The following is a 16,428-nucleotide window of genomic DNA, read 5'->3' as shown; positions in this document are numbered from 1 at the left end:
AGGATCTAAGATTTAACTAGGGACATTTTAAAGTCATTGCCTAGATAAGTAATACCATATGACCTGAACAGCAACATCATACATATATATATACACACCTACAAGATGTTAATAAGTATAAATGTATATGTATACACTTAAAAAACATTCATTTTTGAATGAAGGTGTTTTTTGGCTGTTTTTTAGTTAAGCATTCTTCTGAAACAAGGAATAGTCATACCAAGTAGCCTCATGTCTAACATGGGGAATCAAAAGTGAAAAGACTGAATGTGTTCGATCCAGTTGTAGCAAAACATAAGCAAAATACAGAGACAAAAAAATAAATGGTTGAAGGCTTACATTCTGTAAGCTATATCTGTTGGATAATCCCTTTCACATAATCAGAATCTGTAGTGAGGAAAGGGGTTTTAGGTGGATCTAAGACCTGCTCTCACAGATCAAACAACAGATTTTCAGTCTCGGCTGTCTTCTGTCTTCTGCTTTTGATATAGGTAGAGACTGATATTTGTTTTTTAATTTCTGATTGTTGTGTCCTTTAAAATTATGAAATTTGATTTAATATTGGGTTAGACCAGAGAAGTGTGGATTTTGATTTTATATTGCATAAGAGCAATATTTTTTGTCTCTTTATCTCTTTTTGTTTTCCCTTTCTACAGAAAAGTAATTGACGCTAATCAAAGAGAAGCCTGGGTTACCAATGAAACCTACTGGGAACTGCGAAAGGATCCTGGCTTTAGTAAAGTAGACATTCCTGTACTCTGGTGAACTGAGAATGTAGACCTAGTAAACATATCACTCTGAAGAAAAAAAATAACTATGCACAATATGTTTCTTATAGCTAAGCGTGGTTTGTGGGTCTACGGAAAAATCATATCATATGCATTTATATTCATCTTTATAATGGACTTTTGGAAGTGCATTAGACCAGGCCCCTGACCACTTCTGGATCTTTCTAATTTTGCAGCAGCCATCAAAACTAAAAAAAAAAAAAGAAAAAAAAGGAAACAGAAACCTTGTAAAGTTTCATACACTGAAAATTCAGAAATAAAGAAGCAGATGAAGCATCCAAAGTCACTCAGAAGAGGTGGTAAGCGCAAAACTGCAACCGGTGCTTTAAACAGACATTAAGAGTAATACAATTTAAAGTAAAAAAAAAAAAAAAAAAAGAAAAAAAAAAGAAAAATAGAAAAAAGTTCCATTTTGTTTCAGCTATTTTTGTTAAAAACTCTTGGGTCACAACACTGTCATTTCTGGCTTCAGGTTAGTCCTTTGGTGTGATGTGCTTGGACTGGCCTTTGTCAAAAAGATGCTTTTCTGGAAGCTGTTCCCATTCATAAGCCATTGTTCATGCCTTAACAAAATATGAAGATGTACATTAAATAATTTTAAAATATCTATGCTTAGGCTTGTGTGAAGGGCAGATTTTTAAAGCTCTAGAATTTTATCACAATATAAATACTGGAAGACCTGCATTTATTTGAAATCAAAAGATAACCAAACATCTAACTGCATTTCAGAGGTATGAGACATACTGTACGTGCTTTAGCTTTGGGATGCTGACTGTATAATCAGACTGAAAAGAAACTGCTAGCTGGTTGAATTTCAATTTTGGTAAATGCATATGAGTTGCTAGTCAGAAAGTTCATATTCTGAATGACTGATGTTGAGATGCAGTCATCACATTTAGTACTGCCTGGATATAGATCTCTCAGTGAATCTCATTTTCCCCTAACTGTTGATACAATTAGAAGTCCCTGAAGCTTTGCAACAGTGTTAAAAGCACAGAAGGATTTCATGTGAAGGTCTCTGGCTTCTCTCCAGAAGCTGGATGGTACTGTAAATGCAACTGTTTTTTGCCACACACTCTGTTTATTTTCCTGGCTCTGTTTTTTTCCCCATCCACTTTTCTTATGTAAAATTATGTTGGAGAGTATGGCAGAGGCTCCCATGTGTTATAGCTAACAACTTCTACTTGTGTTGCCAAAACAGCTCTTGTGCAAAATACACTTTACATTTTTTCATAAAATGGTTCTATATTTTTTGATTTTAAAAAGTCTCTTATGTGTTGCTAAGCCTCAGTTAATATAAGTGGGAGAATACTTGGCACTTTCTATTTGAAAATCTCTGAAACATTAAACAGTAGGAGGGCAGATCTTAATAAAAGAAAAAACCAGTAACTTATTAAATGAGAGCTACATTCCATATGGTATGATCTAGTCTTCCATTTGTGCATGTGTTACACATCCCACCACTGGTGATGGGTTAGATTTCATGAACAGATTCTGTATTCCTTTCTGCACATACATGACATATGATTTTTCTATTTAAGATTCCAGTCCTGAGACCAAAATAAAATTACTAGATAGGTATGTGATCTGCCAGCAGAGCTGCTTGAACAGTTGTCAGTGCATTACCACACACCCCCAGCTCTCAGCCTGCTTCTTCCTTTTTCTGAGTCAGGTCCCCATACAACTGAGATTACTTTGGTCATTTAAGATAAATTTAGACCTCCATGTTGATGGTATAGCAAAGTAACTAGCAGGGCAACTAGCTGCTAATCAGTTCCAATTTCTTCACACACTTCTGTTGTCAGAAAGAACTATGAAAACCTACAGAAAATATTAAGTAGACTTTTTATGAATTGAGACTGCACATGAATTTTTAATAAAAATTTGGTATAAAAATCCCTATGTAGATTAATGGGATTTCTTCCAAAGAAAATTTTAAGTTATTCAAAGAATGTTATCTTTCTCTTTCCTAGCTGAACCTAGTCTGATTTATTCTTTAGTTCTGCAATTGTTATTATAAGAAAATTTATTATAAGAAAATTTTCATATATCAAAGTTGGTTTTTTAAATAATATTTGGTTAAGGTCATCCTGCTTGCTTTAACAATATTACATCAGGAATCAAATTGGCACATTGTGTGTAAAATAGCAATTAATTATTCTATGTAGTTTTCTTTAAAGCCAACTCTATTAAACATTTGCCCATCCTTTGCTCCAGTCCTTGTGTGCAGTTCACTGTGATATGAGGAAGTATTATTTGTGTATGACTGCAAGCACGTCTGAGGGACAGAACTGCATGTCCTCAAATCTTTAATTTAAATACAGAAAGAAGGTCTTTAGTTTTACAGCATTCTGGCAGTGCTCTGTGAATGACATTATTTGCAATGCAAACTGAAACTTGGTGGACATTAAAAATGCTATCACTGAATTGTTTTTTACAATTGTTCATTTGACATTCATTGAAAGAAAAATAATGCTAACATTTCTAAGTTCTAGAAAATCTGTGAAATGCTAAATCTTTCTATTGAAGGCACTTTCTAACCCAAAAGGATGTTAAATTAGTTACTTAGTAAGTAGAAAAGACACTAAATGATGCAACACAAGCTATTTGCAGTCTATATCAGAAATGAAAAAGTTTAAGCAGATGTACCATGAAGCAGTTTCTCATAGTGCATAATTCTCTGTATTCTGTGTAAAATCTGTTACTGCATTTTTCCTCTAACATTGGCAGACATCATGGAATATTTTGTGCTGTTTCTAAGGTGGATAGATATGAGGGCTTCTATCCAAGTTATAACTTTTAGCCAACCTGTGACATTTCCTAGCATTGAGTGAGAGGGTATGGTGAGTTTTCCCCATCCCCTGCCCGTGTAGTGCGGAGCTGAGTATCCCATGCTGCAAGGAGAGTGCACCACTGGCTGTTCTGCAGGCTGGCACTTTGTGTGAACGCTGTCTTGTTTTTGGCAAGGCTGCTGCTCAGACATCTCTTCCCGGCACGCAGGATTTTTCTGCTCCAGGAGCAGAACTTTTCATTTCTGTTGAACCTTGTGAAGTGTTTCCAGTCCTCAAGTTGAGCAGTGTCCTTCTAGCTGAAGCTTTGCCATCTGGCATGCCATCTCCTCCTCCTAATTTGCTGTCATCTGTGAACAGTTACCATGTACCACCGTGTCCTTGCACAGGTCACTGGTGAGATGCTGATTGTCATGGCCACAGAACTGACCCTGCAGGGCTGTCCTCACTGCTGGCTGCCAGCAGGGCAGAAATCCTTCCAGCCTGGGATTCAAGCAGCTTTCAGCCCCACTCACTCCATTCATCCAGGCAATATTTCCTTTTGGAAGGCATGAAAAACACTATCCAACTCAGTAGATTTAATTGCTATATGCTTGGTAAATGTTGAAAATTAGTATATATCATTGGCACATAAAACTTTTAATGCAATTTAAGAAGCTCTTTTTCTTCAAAGACATATGCTTTTCTCCTGTGTTTTCTCAAAACACTCATTTCTGTATAAAAATACACAATACTTATGCTTTAGTTTCACAATAACAATCTGTACTTTCTATTAATATTTTAAAAGTGTACCTTAATTTCTTCCTTGTTCTGGTACTTTGGATATGATAAGGTAATAGTAGCTATTTTCATCAAATGCAATGTCTTACAAAGATTTAAATAGCTTCATTCTTATTTTAGATTAGTATTACCAAGATGGCAGAGTTTTGGCATATTAGAAATTTTTATCTCACAGGAAAAGATTATTTGAGTTGATTTTCATGAAGTATCACTGTGATTAAAAAGTCGTCTAGGCACCCATTCTAATTTTAGACAGATGTAAGTTGCATGAAATAAACTTTTTTGTATTTGGCTTTAAAAGTGCAGTTTCCATTATAATAGTATTTTCATCATACAAATAATGTTACCCTTCTTTTTTCTCCTTTTGAACTTCTGACTGAATAAGCCTGTATGGCACCTGTGGGGTTTGTGTGAGTAGCACATGCCAGGCATATGTCAAGTACTGCAGTATGTGAACATGGCACAGTGTTGGAAGATATTATCCTTAATTCCCTACTGAGCACTGTCAGTGCTTTATGGAAACAAACTACACAAACCTTAAGGCAAACTAGGAGGCAGCTCTGGGCACCTGTGAGCAGTTTGCATCTGGGCCATGTCCTTTGTTTCCCCATGGAGGGAATGGGATTTTGTCACCTCTCACCAGTGGAGCCCAGCACAATTGCAGTCTTACACTGAGCTTCTCCTTAAAAAATCAGAATTTTTAGAAATGTCCTGGAGGGGAGGAGAGGTTCACTTGCAATTGCACAATAACCAAGAGGGCTGAATATATCCATTCTCTGTATTGCAAAACTTGCTCTTGCTAGTAAAGGGAATGTTTGTGTGCTCTCCTTGTTTTACTGGTCTTTAGACATTTTCTGGTGCAACAATAAACAATAGCTATTTTACCCGTGTTGGCAGCAGTTGTAATCTGAGGAATGAATATTTGTAGATGCCATTAGTAGTAATGGAGCTGCATAATTAAAGCAAAGGAGATGTTTTCAGATCAAATCCATCTGAAAGTGTGTTTGTACTCATATGCTAAAATGTTAGGAGGGGTTAAGCTAGAGAGTTTTGCCCACTTGGGGGAATAAGATTAATATTGACCAAAGTGTATCAGAAACACTGGAATGGCCTCACTGGTAACCTTGTGTAAGGCACAGACCCATGAGAAAGCTCAGGAAATTTGCTATGCCATAACCGCTTACCTTGGCAGCTACTGGGGCTGGAAAACATGTCCTTGTTTTTTCTTTCTCTCTGTCATTAAGTAACAGTCATCAAAACTGTGTAAAACATAAATTTACACTTCAGTGCATATATTGATATTTTCAAGGTATATTTAGTGTAAAAAGTAGTATAATTTTCTACTTCAGCATTCCTGTTTACTTTTATGGTAATTTGGATACCAGTCAGTATTTTTGTGAAGAAAGCATAGGGTTTTTTTTTCGTTTTCCTCTCTTTTTTTTTTTTTTTTTTTTTTTTTTTTAATGGAAGAATCTAGACTGTGTTAATAAAGGTCTAATTATTCCTGGTGACGGTATCTCCATAAGCTCCATCACAACAGTGACTGGCACCCAGGAGAGCGCTGCAAATCTGAGTAAGGTCAGAAAAATTGCACATTTACAGCAATTTATCTTATTTTTGTATTAGATATTGTAAGGAATCCACTTACAAAAGTAAACACGTTATTTACTTTTAAACTAGGGTATTTAAAACCTTTATTTATTTGCTTTAGTAGAAATTATATATTTCTTTCATTAAACTGAAAAGTATCTTTATAAAAGGATTTTTATACTGTTTCTTGCAAGTTTAAAAAATAATATTGATGTACTTGTGTTTTATATACCAGCCTCCTATTTTGTCAAATTTTGTGGTGTTATAAACTCGCCATCTCTAATTAAAAAAAATAATTAACTTTCCTTGCAATCTTTGTTAAACCTCAGAAAAGAAAGGCAAGGGAGAGACAACAATGCAGAATGGTGAAACTTGTCACAGGAGTTTTGTCAGTGTGAGATGTAACAAAGGAGAAAGTTTTATAACTTGTAGGAATTAAACTGTCAGCAGAGCTGCTGAATTTGTTTTAGGCTAGTTATCTTAATACCATTTTTCTTTCCACTGATCCATGACAGCATGAAAAAAGGGAAGATTGGAGACATTTTCTCAGAATTAATGCTGAAGGTGAAGGGAAGTTTTTACTCCTTTCATAAATAAAGAATTACTGTAGCCAGCATTTGGCTCAAGATGTCCTGGTAATTTGGATAAGAAAGACAGTTACATACTCTGAATATATAATCAGCAGTGTGTAATATGTTCTTTCTGATCTGTGAATAACTCATTGAAGTATGGTAAAGCTACTTATTGGTACTCCTGGAGCAATGACTCAGATGTCTCCTGTGAAACACTAAAATGTATTTTCATATTGACTACTAGTTTTAGTAGTCTGCACTAGTAAAAGAGGATATATAATGTTGCTGGCCCCAAACATTAGGCATGCAGAAAATGAGGAAATTCCTTCAGAAACTCAGGAATGGGTAAATTCTCTGAGAATCAAAATGATGTTCTGCTCTGCAAGAGCAGAACACAATGGCAAATATTCAGCCAGAACTGTTCTTCACTGAGCTACTTGCTTCTGGTGCCAGTCAGTGTAGCTACACATGCAACCTCTTGTTCTGAAATTGCATCTCTTTTTAGGATTGTGCTTGTGTCCCAAGGGTTGCTTTGTCATGTCCACCAAGAATAATCAGTGGTTGAGTCAGGACTGCAAACTCAGATTTCTTGTGTGCTAGTCCTGTACTTAACATTCTCTCTTTCTTTGTTAAAGTCACTTGATCAAGGAATATTAAAGTAACATTAACATAGTGAATACAAGGTTAATCCTCAGTATTTTCTAGGGAAAGGAAAATTCGGGATAGCTTCTTTAACTATGTGGAAGAAATGCAGATTATATCTTTTATTATCCTTGTGTTTGCTTAATATTTTATAAAATATTTTGAGATTGGATCACAATAAATATATTAAAATTACTTTATCCCCTATCTTGAAGTTGACATTGAAAATTGTCATTCCAATCTGAGGTTAGAAAATAAGTCCATTTATTTTTTAAAATAAGTGCTACTTGGATTCTTTAGTAGTTGAGATACAGTATAACAAATTGAGATCACAACAAATTTTCTTTTCTGCTAAGTCTCACAGAAGACCTGACTGAGCAGAAAAATAAATGCTGATGAGTATATTTTGGTATGCAGGCAAAAATGCAAACTTCTGCCCTAGTAAGCTTTATATCTAATTAGCAAAGACACTGTTCTTGTTCCTTTTTAATAATTTCTAGACTACTTTCAAACATTTTTTCCGCACTAAGAATTAATCCAATGGAGTTTGATTTTTACAAAGTAAACCGTGTTTGAAATTCTGCAGACAGGAAGGTTGGTGTTCATGTCATGCTAAATGTCTACTGCTTAGGGTGGACCACTAAAATTTCACTCTCAGGCCAAAAATTTATATCAGTGGGCTTTTCCAGTGGGATTCTTCTTTGTATATGGATTTGTGTCTATGTCATTTACTGTAAAATAAGTAAGAAGTCAGGCTGCCAGCATTTGATGTCTGAAATATTTTTCTTCCCCAGAACTGCATAGCAAGCTACCTGTTCTTTATCTGTTACTGCTAGATTGTCTAAAGGGATACTTTATTTAGCATATGAAAAGCCATCATAAAATGAAATTACTGTGGTATCAAGGAAGATTATTATAATAGTGCTGTACTACTGTGATAGTTCTGTTTGTATATTTTATTTGTTGCAACCAGTAGCAAGACTCTTCTTTGGGTCTCTGTCTACTTTTCTTCATATAATTAACTGGTGATTTGTAATTTCTCAGTATTTCAACAGCAAAGAATTCTATACTTTCTCTCACTTTTGCACAAAGCTAATATAAATTGGGAATAATATCACACTTTTTTGGTGTGATTAGATCCCATGTGCACATGTATGAAATGTTGTAATTTTAGTATTTTTACCTTGCTCATATTCTCAGAATGCCATTAGAAGGGTAAGGTTTAGATGAGTTATTATTTTTATACTGCCTTATTGAGCTTCTTTGCTTGTAACAACTTTTCAGGTGGTAGATTGCCCTGTGCCAATTCTTTAGCAAGCCAAAATGTCAGAACCTAAGGAGCTGAAAGAGCATTCTTTGCTGATTGCCCATATCTATGTGCTCATTCTGAAAAAACAAGCAAAACAAACCATATCTGTTGATTCCTTGTATGCCTCTTTGGGTAGCTTACCTCAAAAAGAAGATCCTCAGAGTCTTTCTGCTGTGATTATGCTATTATGTCAGGTACAAGGGCAAGCAGAAATTTGCTTTGTGGTTTTTAAGGTGAATTTAAAGGCAAAAGTTGCTTTCTAGAAGTATACAGAGCCAGTGCTACTTTTGAGTAGTGGGTAGATAGTGTCTGTTTTAAAGGGAAATAACAGACTGTAGTGAGAAAGAGTCTGAGTTCTTAGATGCACCAGATAATTTTTTTTCTGTTATTTGAAAGCAAGAGAAGAAATTTACTTAAGGGAAAGAAAGGCACTGAGAAGCATTTATGTACCAATCTACCCAAATGTAGCAGAATGCATTGTCTGAGTATTTCAGTATTAAACCTTACATGCAGCACTCCCAATTTTGTACTCAAAAGTTTGCTGTGGACTTCCATAATGAGATGATGAAGAATAGGATACTGGAAAAAAAAATCAGTACCATAATTTAAATAACTCTAATTAATAGAAAATTAATTTGCAGATATTTGTAGTGAAAATTATATAAGCTACTTATAGTATAGCAGTTTTTAAAAGCATATGTTTGGTCCTTTGTAGTACATTCAGTAATTTAACATTAAAAAATATTTTTCATTGTTCTTGATTGATTTCCTGCAAATTTATTCATCTGCTCTTGACTATTCACAAGTTTGGGATGTCTTCATGATGATTCTTTACATCTTATTAATTCTGATTCCCAATATGAGGTGATTATGCCTGTAAAAGCAATTTTATTGCTTATGATTTGTAAACATCAGGAGCTGAGGAGCAATACAGGAAGGGTATATATAATTTGTGTATTCTAAATCTATAGACTTATTTCACTGCAGGAGTTAATCAGCAATGCACATCAGATTTTTTTCCTGCTCCATCTGCTTGGACTCTGACAGGCATCGATGTGTACTTAGCGTTAACATTGCAAACAGTTCTCATTCACATCAGTTTAAAAGATGTAGATGCTTAAGTTCAAATAAAAACGCTCTACAGTGACATTCCTAAGAAAACAATGTACTGGCTTACCTGGTTAGCCCAGGTTTTGTAGCGCTTGATTTCTAATTCCTACATGCTTAACCAAATGAGTGCCCACACAGAGGCTGAGCTGCTGTTGGTACTCCGTTCCCCTTGAACCCAGTGAGCTTCCAGGTGAGTGGATGATCTAGCTGCCCAAAAATATTTCAGCTGTAGGCCTAATGTGCAGTCAAGCCTAGGTATTCAACTAGTTGCCCTTAAGCTTAATTTTGAACCTGTGCGCTGTGTTGTGGAAGATAAAATGTGTGAAATACAGTTGGTTTGACTGCTTGCCACTCCAAGTAATATATTTGACTTTCCTCTTGGATTTTGGAGTCTTATTCTGGAGCTTGTAGTTTAAAAACAAGTTAACTTCATGTCTCTGCAAAGCTCAGTTAGATATTGACATTTGGAATAAAGAACAGTACATTAAAACAATAACAATTCATCATATTATGTCTCATTCTGGCAAGCTTAATTGTAAGAATATTTGCAATCCCTGTTCCTGTTTCCCTATACTTTCCCCAGGATGGTGCCAGCCCAGAGCTGGGAGTTTTTAGCACAGTATGCCAGTGAAAAAAAGGAGTCTAACCTTTCTGATTTGTGGAGCAGGGGTGGCAGACAAAGAGCACACTCTTTATCTTAGCCCAGAAAAGGATGAATGTGAGAAAGTGCCTCTCTCCGTCTAGGCTTCAGCACATACATAGAATTGCTTTCTTTTGGTATTTTGAGTTCTCTGGCTACTTCTGAGATTAAACCTAGCCAGAAAAGAGCAGTAATAAAACAGTTTTAAGTTTCCATGTAATGCAGCTGCAACACTTATTCTGTGTCTTTGCACTTGTCAGTTGGTTTTGAACGTACTGTTGTAGTAATCCAGAGAGCAGATGGGGCCTCACACTGACTACCTCTCATGCAATAAAGCCCAGGCTCATTCAGTAGTTAATATTGATTACAGCTGAGCATCCTTTGGCCACATCATTCAGGGAGGTGGTAGTGGGGGGAAGAGTAAACAAGAAATAATAACAAAGACTTTATTCCAGTGATGTATGTGGTATACACGATACCCATAATACCAACTCCAGCTAAAGGAGGTCCTACAGCTTCTGGTAGGAAATAAAAATTGAATTTGGCTATGCTATAGTTTTTGTTGTGCTCTAAAATGTAACAAAAGATGTCATCTGTTTCCTTCAGGCTAAGTCAGATTTTCCAGGATATTGTGTCCAAAGCATACACACAATTCTAATTTTTGAGGAAACATGATGCTCTTTTTACCTGTTGCAATGTAATTGGATAATGCATGTACAAATGACTTGTGTAGCCTGCCAATGAATGTTGCTAATGCCTTACCAAAAAGAAAAAGATAAAGCATATTTTTTGTATTTTTTTTTCTCAGAGGCAAATCCAAACAATGCTAGATTTGGGAAACTGTTTACTGAAAAGCATTTTCTAATAGATCTCTGAAGAAGTGCAATTGTATAATTACTATTGTTCAGTGCATACAGTACATTGTCTCCATCACTCTGTACACTGCTGCTATTAGTGCTTGTTCTAATAAATCTCAATGTACACTGTTTAAACTGCTGTCATCTGTGTTCTGATTTATTAATATAAGAAACACTTGAGGCAATGGTTCTTGAATAAACTATTTGTAACTAGTTAGATAAATTGATTTTTAATCATAAAATTCTTAATATATATTTTACAGATTGATTTTGAAGAGGTGGGTGATAGTGGTAGCAAAAGCACTGAAATGGTGGCTTTTCCTTTCTAACCTTTTTTCACTGCAGGAATATTTTTATAAAATTTTTCCCATGTGATTCTTTGTGCAGTTTCTTTACATCTGTCAGGAACTACCAAATGCAGTCTCAAAGAACGTAATTTTCTTTTTGGCAGTTCCTAGTTATATCTTCATATTGCAGCTGATAAGAGCCTTTTTCCTCTTTTTTTTTTCCCAATTCAGTTTTTTCTTTGTGTTTTTTCTTTTTAAAGGGAGCTTGCAGTATGCTTCTCAAGTTTTGAGAGAGGGTGTAGAAAAAATTGTTCCTGACATTCTCTAATAGATTTGAAAAAAGTGGAAATGAAAGAAAAAAAAAATAATTACTTGACACCCACCCTGTCTGGCCTCTTGGAAAAATAACAGTATGTGGGATTTTGAGGTTTTTCCATTATGTGTTCTTGTCAGCTGTTCAGCCCTTAAAATGAAAGCATAATGAAAAATAAGAATTTGGTTGGGAGGAGAAATTGAGGTTTTTGTTATTTCTTGGCATTGTAAAAAGAACAAGTGTTCAAACAGTCTGGAATGCTGCCTGAGTGGAAACAATTGCAAAAGAAGGGAGAAGGCTTTTTTCATGAATGGCACTGCTTTCTGTCTTGTGTCACAGCACACATTTTGTCCAAACCCATGCTCTGTGGGAAGGAGCTTTTTCCCTGTTAAACCATTCCACGAGTGAAACTCAGCTCTGCTTTCACCTTTGTCCAGCAGAGATCTGTCCTTCAGCTCTGAATGCTTTGGATGGCTGTGACTTAGCAAAATTACTGTGCATGAGTGAAGTGTGGAAGGTTTTATGTCATTATTTAAATGGTAAAAACATCAACATAGCAAACTTTTGGGAATAGAGCACCAGAGGCCTGAGAGGCAGCACAAGCAACCTGACACCTAATTTAGCATCAAAACTATTACTTCAGGTATGAAAGTAAATGACATGTTTAGGTTTAATCTAAGCAGGAGACAGGTGATGCTTCTTCACAGCCACAAACATGTAGGCGCTGTGGTGTGGTGAAGTGAGACAGTGTGGGAAGCTATTGACAGGATTTCATCCTGACTCAGCTAAAGGAGTTGCCCACAGAAAGCTGTTCCAAGTTCCACTGCTGGTACAAAAATCTGTTCTGATATGATGATACATTGCATTTTTGCACAGCAACATATCAATCTGCGTGGTTCTTCAAGTGCTTATGATCTTACTAAATATTTAAGTTGGTCTAAATGTTAAAAAAACACTGCACTTCAATATGGAAAATTATTTTTCAGGTAAGTAATTATTACTAAGTCAGGTTAAAAGAAACTAAAATAAAATATCATTCAAACCCAGAGTACCAGGGGCTAGCTAAGAATGCACTCTATTTTGATTGAGTAGTGAGTCTAATTTTACTCAAGGGCAGCAGATGAAATGTATTCTATTTAGACTGTCATTTTTATTTCTGAGAACTGTGTCTAAGATTTAACTTAGAGTATATAAAGAGACAAGTTAGGTTGTATATACCATATCTATATCCCAAGTGCATATTAATAGTAGGATATTATAAAAATTCAGGAAAAAAAGGTATGCATAAATGCATGTTACAGACATTAATCTGTTGTGAAGATGCTTTTAGCCTGTGATGAGACTACATTGGATTATGTTTGTATTTACAAGGCTAAGTTCCAAAGCAAAACCAAATATGTAGTTGCTTTTCTCACTGACGAGTGTCTGGCTACATTTCCTTTGGTAAGGAAAAGACACTAATTACTAGCTCAAATTTCACAACCACCCTAGGCTTCTTGAGCAGGTTTTTTGACAAGTCAGTGGAGGAAAAAATTATAATTAAACATTCTCAAAAGGTTACTTGTTGGACTGTAGGTGGACTGTAAATTCTGGTGAATATGTTGGGTTGTTTCTTTCAACTGATAAAATTTAAGGTGTTGTCTTTTAAGTTCTTCTCTAAGTAAGTTATTTCTGAGGGCCTTGCATTACTTTTAGCAAAGACATTCAAGAGCAGAAGAGCAGATCCATTCTTCAGTTCTAGTTCAAGAGCTGACTTCACTTAAATCAGCTGACCTAGAATAATAGTATCAGGCTACTTTTCTTGTTTGGTGACAAGATTTTTTTTTATGTCACCTGTCTGTTAAAATGTTTAGTATCTGGAAACTGCTCTCATTTATTAATCTATGCCTACAGGCATGTGAAAAAAATGGATTAGGAAACTAGATGAAGATATATTCTTGTCTTGAAAGCATGTAAAGGAACAGGCTGAATAAACATGGAGGTGATTATGAAAGAGGATGCTGAATTCTTGCATGCCCTACAAACACTGATTTAATTTTGTCTGTTTATAAATACTCTGTATCCAAAGATCTGAGAGGGCTTTGTAATAGTGATAATCAGCCCTTGCAGTATCCTTCCCTGAGAAGTGACACATTGGCACAGCCACATGCAGGAGGTTTCTTAGAGGTTAATTGCCCAGTATCACAGAACAGCTGGTGTCAATGCCAAAAATAAAAGCAGTCCTGCTGCTCAGTTTAAAACATAAGGAGAAGCAGCAAGGAACAAGATGTCTATGACTGAGGGAAATTTTATATAGATGTAGCTGTACCAGCATCCATCAGATGGCTTAGCATGGACAATGTGAGTTATAACATAGCAGACAAATCCTTTGTTTTGTAACTTTTCTTCAGATATAGTGGCACAGCAGCATCTACAGTTCTACATCCTCATACAGGTGGATGGGCAAGCCCACAAAGCTGTCCTCTCACACAGGCACACCCACTGACAGATGCTGGTTAGAAAAGATTTAGCCATTTGGACAGCATACTTCAAAGGAAAGGAAATATTAAACAGTTTACTTTAGGTCACACTGGCTTGTTTCTTTTCCAGACTTTTCTTCACAAGCTAATAATGCTACATGATGAAAGTAGCTTTGTTGTATACAGTAATGTTTATGTAACAGTTGAAAGCTGGAAGATGAAGGGAGAGAAGAAATCTGAAGTGTTAACTGACTGGATAAAGTGTTAACTGACTGAGCTGGTATTGAAAAGATTAAACCCAAAATTTGCACCATATTATGCTGGTAATTTGTTTAATATCTTCTTAATGAGCAAAAAGATGCTGTCAGTTGCCAGGCTGAGAGCTGAAAGATGTGCCTGCTTCTCAGAGGTGGTAAGTGTAAATGCAAGCATACTTCCTCAGCATATCTGTCCCTGGAGGACTACTTTGCATTCCTTTTTAGTAAAAGGCTTCACAGTTAACACATCCATCTCCCCATTGGAAATATTGCCATTCATACTGGGGCAGTTACAAAGAAGAAAAAGCTGGGATATTTCATGCACTCTAAAGATGGACACATGAAACATAGATTAAGTATTCTGTATGTCCGTGAGCAAAGGTCTGGAACCTGAAAGGTAAGTCTGTGGAAGAGCATATAAAACAAGCACCAAAATTTGTATTCCAGGAGCTCTGAAGTTATGTAAACCATGGTATTAAAATGGCTGGTTTTGCTCATACATGAGAATTTCTATACAATGCCACCTCAAAAAAAAAAAAAAAAAAAAAAAAAACCAAAAAAAACCCCACAAACCTAAAAAAACCCAAAACAAACAAACAAAAAACCAAACAAATAAAAAACAAAAACCAAAAAAAACCAACCAAAAAAGAAATCAAGTGCTGTTAAACCCACTCAAGTTGTTGGAAAAACCCCAAAAGTGTGTATGTAATTAGAACCATATTTTACCCCATAAAATGTTATGTTTGTTACCTCCTGAAATATAACAGACTCTGTATTGCTCAGATCCTGTGTTTCTAGGGAAATACTCATGCCGTGTGCTAGAAAGTTACAGAATTTTGTGAGTAATTTTTTCAGTAGCATTTTCTTTTGCTGTTTTTTATATGTGAAATTCTTATACTTGTTCTTCTGCAGAGATGCAGGTAAATGTAATGCAGTTCAATTGCACTTGAAGTGTACATGATACACTCCTGTATCTCCTGTATCAGGAGATCTGGTAACTGATGGCATCCTTTTGTACACTAAGAAGATATTAAACAAATTACCAGCATAATTTGGTGTAGATTGTGGGTTTAATCCTTTCAAGTGAAACATCAACTACGTTTATCCAGTCAGTTAACACTTAAGATTTCTTTTCTCCCTTCAATTGACTGCTTAATCATGCTAATCTTATGATATGGTTGACTGTGACAAGAAATAAATTAAAGTCAGATCAGTTCAAGTGGATTACAAATGGTTTAAGATGTCTGGATTGAAAATAATGAAATAATTCCTCATTTGAAGTTCCTTGGACAAATGTCTAGTTTGCACTACCTTAGATCACATTATAAATGCCTCTTTAGACACTATAATTACAGGTGACAGACATTCCTGCAAGGGATAATGTAGGATAACTATGTAATATTAAAGCAAAAATCATTATGGAATTATCTTTTAACTGCATCTTCCAACACCATGCAGAGAGCAGGATTGTCCTCTAGGTTTTACTCTTTAAAATCTCCATGTTTTTATAAATATGATGTGAGGAAAAAATGCAGTATTTAGGCATAAAATATGCTGAACTCCATGTAGCTAATACTTGCTATTTTACTACTTCATGGCTAACATCCCCTCTGAAAAAACACAGCTGATCTTGTGCAGGAAATAACCTCTCTTTCTCTTCCCTCCAGGGGAAGGTAATCAGGCTGGAGAAGTCCCCGTGCTCTTCTGTGGAGGGCTGTGCAGAGGGGAGCCTCATCAGTGCCCTAGTGTGGCTCTGTGCTGAGGGAATGGAACATTTCAGCCCAGAGCCTCCCCAGGGAGCAAACTGAGCAAGGATTTTCATCTGCACCATTTGGCGAGACAAGGCAAGATTTTTTATTCCAGTGGTGACTCAGGCCTAACCTATGCACGTGGAAATTAGGTGGTTTTAGTTAATTGGTTGCCCAAAATGAGAGCATACCTTAGATGCAAAAATGATGGAAGTTCATAAAGCACACTGGTGCGCCAAGTAGAAAAGTGTCTAGTGCTGGAGGAGCAGGGAAATACCTTATGTTTC

At 35.9% G+C, this 16,428-nt stretch overlaps 1 protein-coding gene across 9 annotated transcripts in view; it reads left to right on the top strand.

Moving 5' to 3' along the window:
• The window catches only part of OSBPL6 (oxysterol binding protein like 6), a 106,647-nt gene that overhangs the window by 86,083 nt on the left and 4,136 nt on the right, over window positions 1-16,428 (top strand). For 7 of the 9 annotated variants that reach the window (XM_064719006.1, XM_064719011.1, XM_064719008.1 and 4 more), the window contains one exon: window positions 657-11,217. In XM_064719006.1, coding sequence (XP_064575076.1) covers window positions 657-765 — 109 coding nt within the window. In that variant the 3' untranslated portion in view covers window positions 766-11,217. Of the gene's footprint in view, window positions 1-656; window positions 11,218-16,060; window positions 16,238-16,428 lie in introns of those variants that run through there. The other 2 variants (XR_010441124.1, XR_010441125.1) reach the window with 2 other exon arrangements.

Source organism: Zonotrichia leucophrys, chromosome 7 (genome assembly GCF_028769735.1).
Source record: "Zonotrichia leucophrys gambelii isolate GWCS_2022_RI chromosome 7, RI_Zleu_2.0, whole genome shotgun sequence".
Classification (NCBI taxonomy): domain Eukaryota; kingdom Metazoa; phylum Chordata; class Aves; order Passeriformes; family Passerellidae; genus Zonotrichia; species Zonotrichia leucophrys.
Note: the sequence above shows the minus strand (reverse complement) of the source record. Positions and strands in the feature narration are given on the sequence as shown.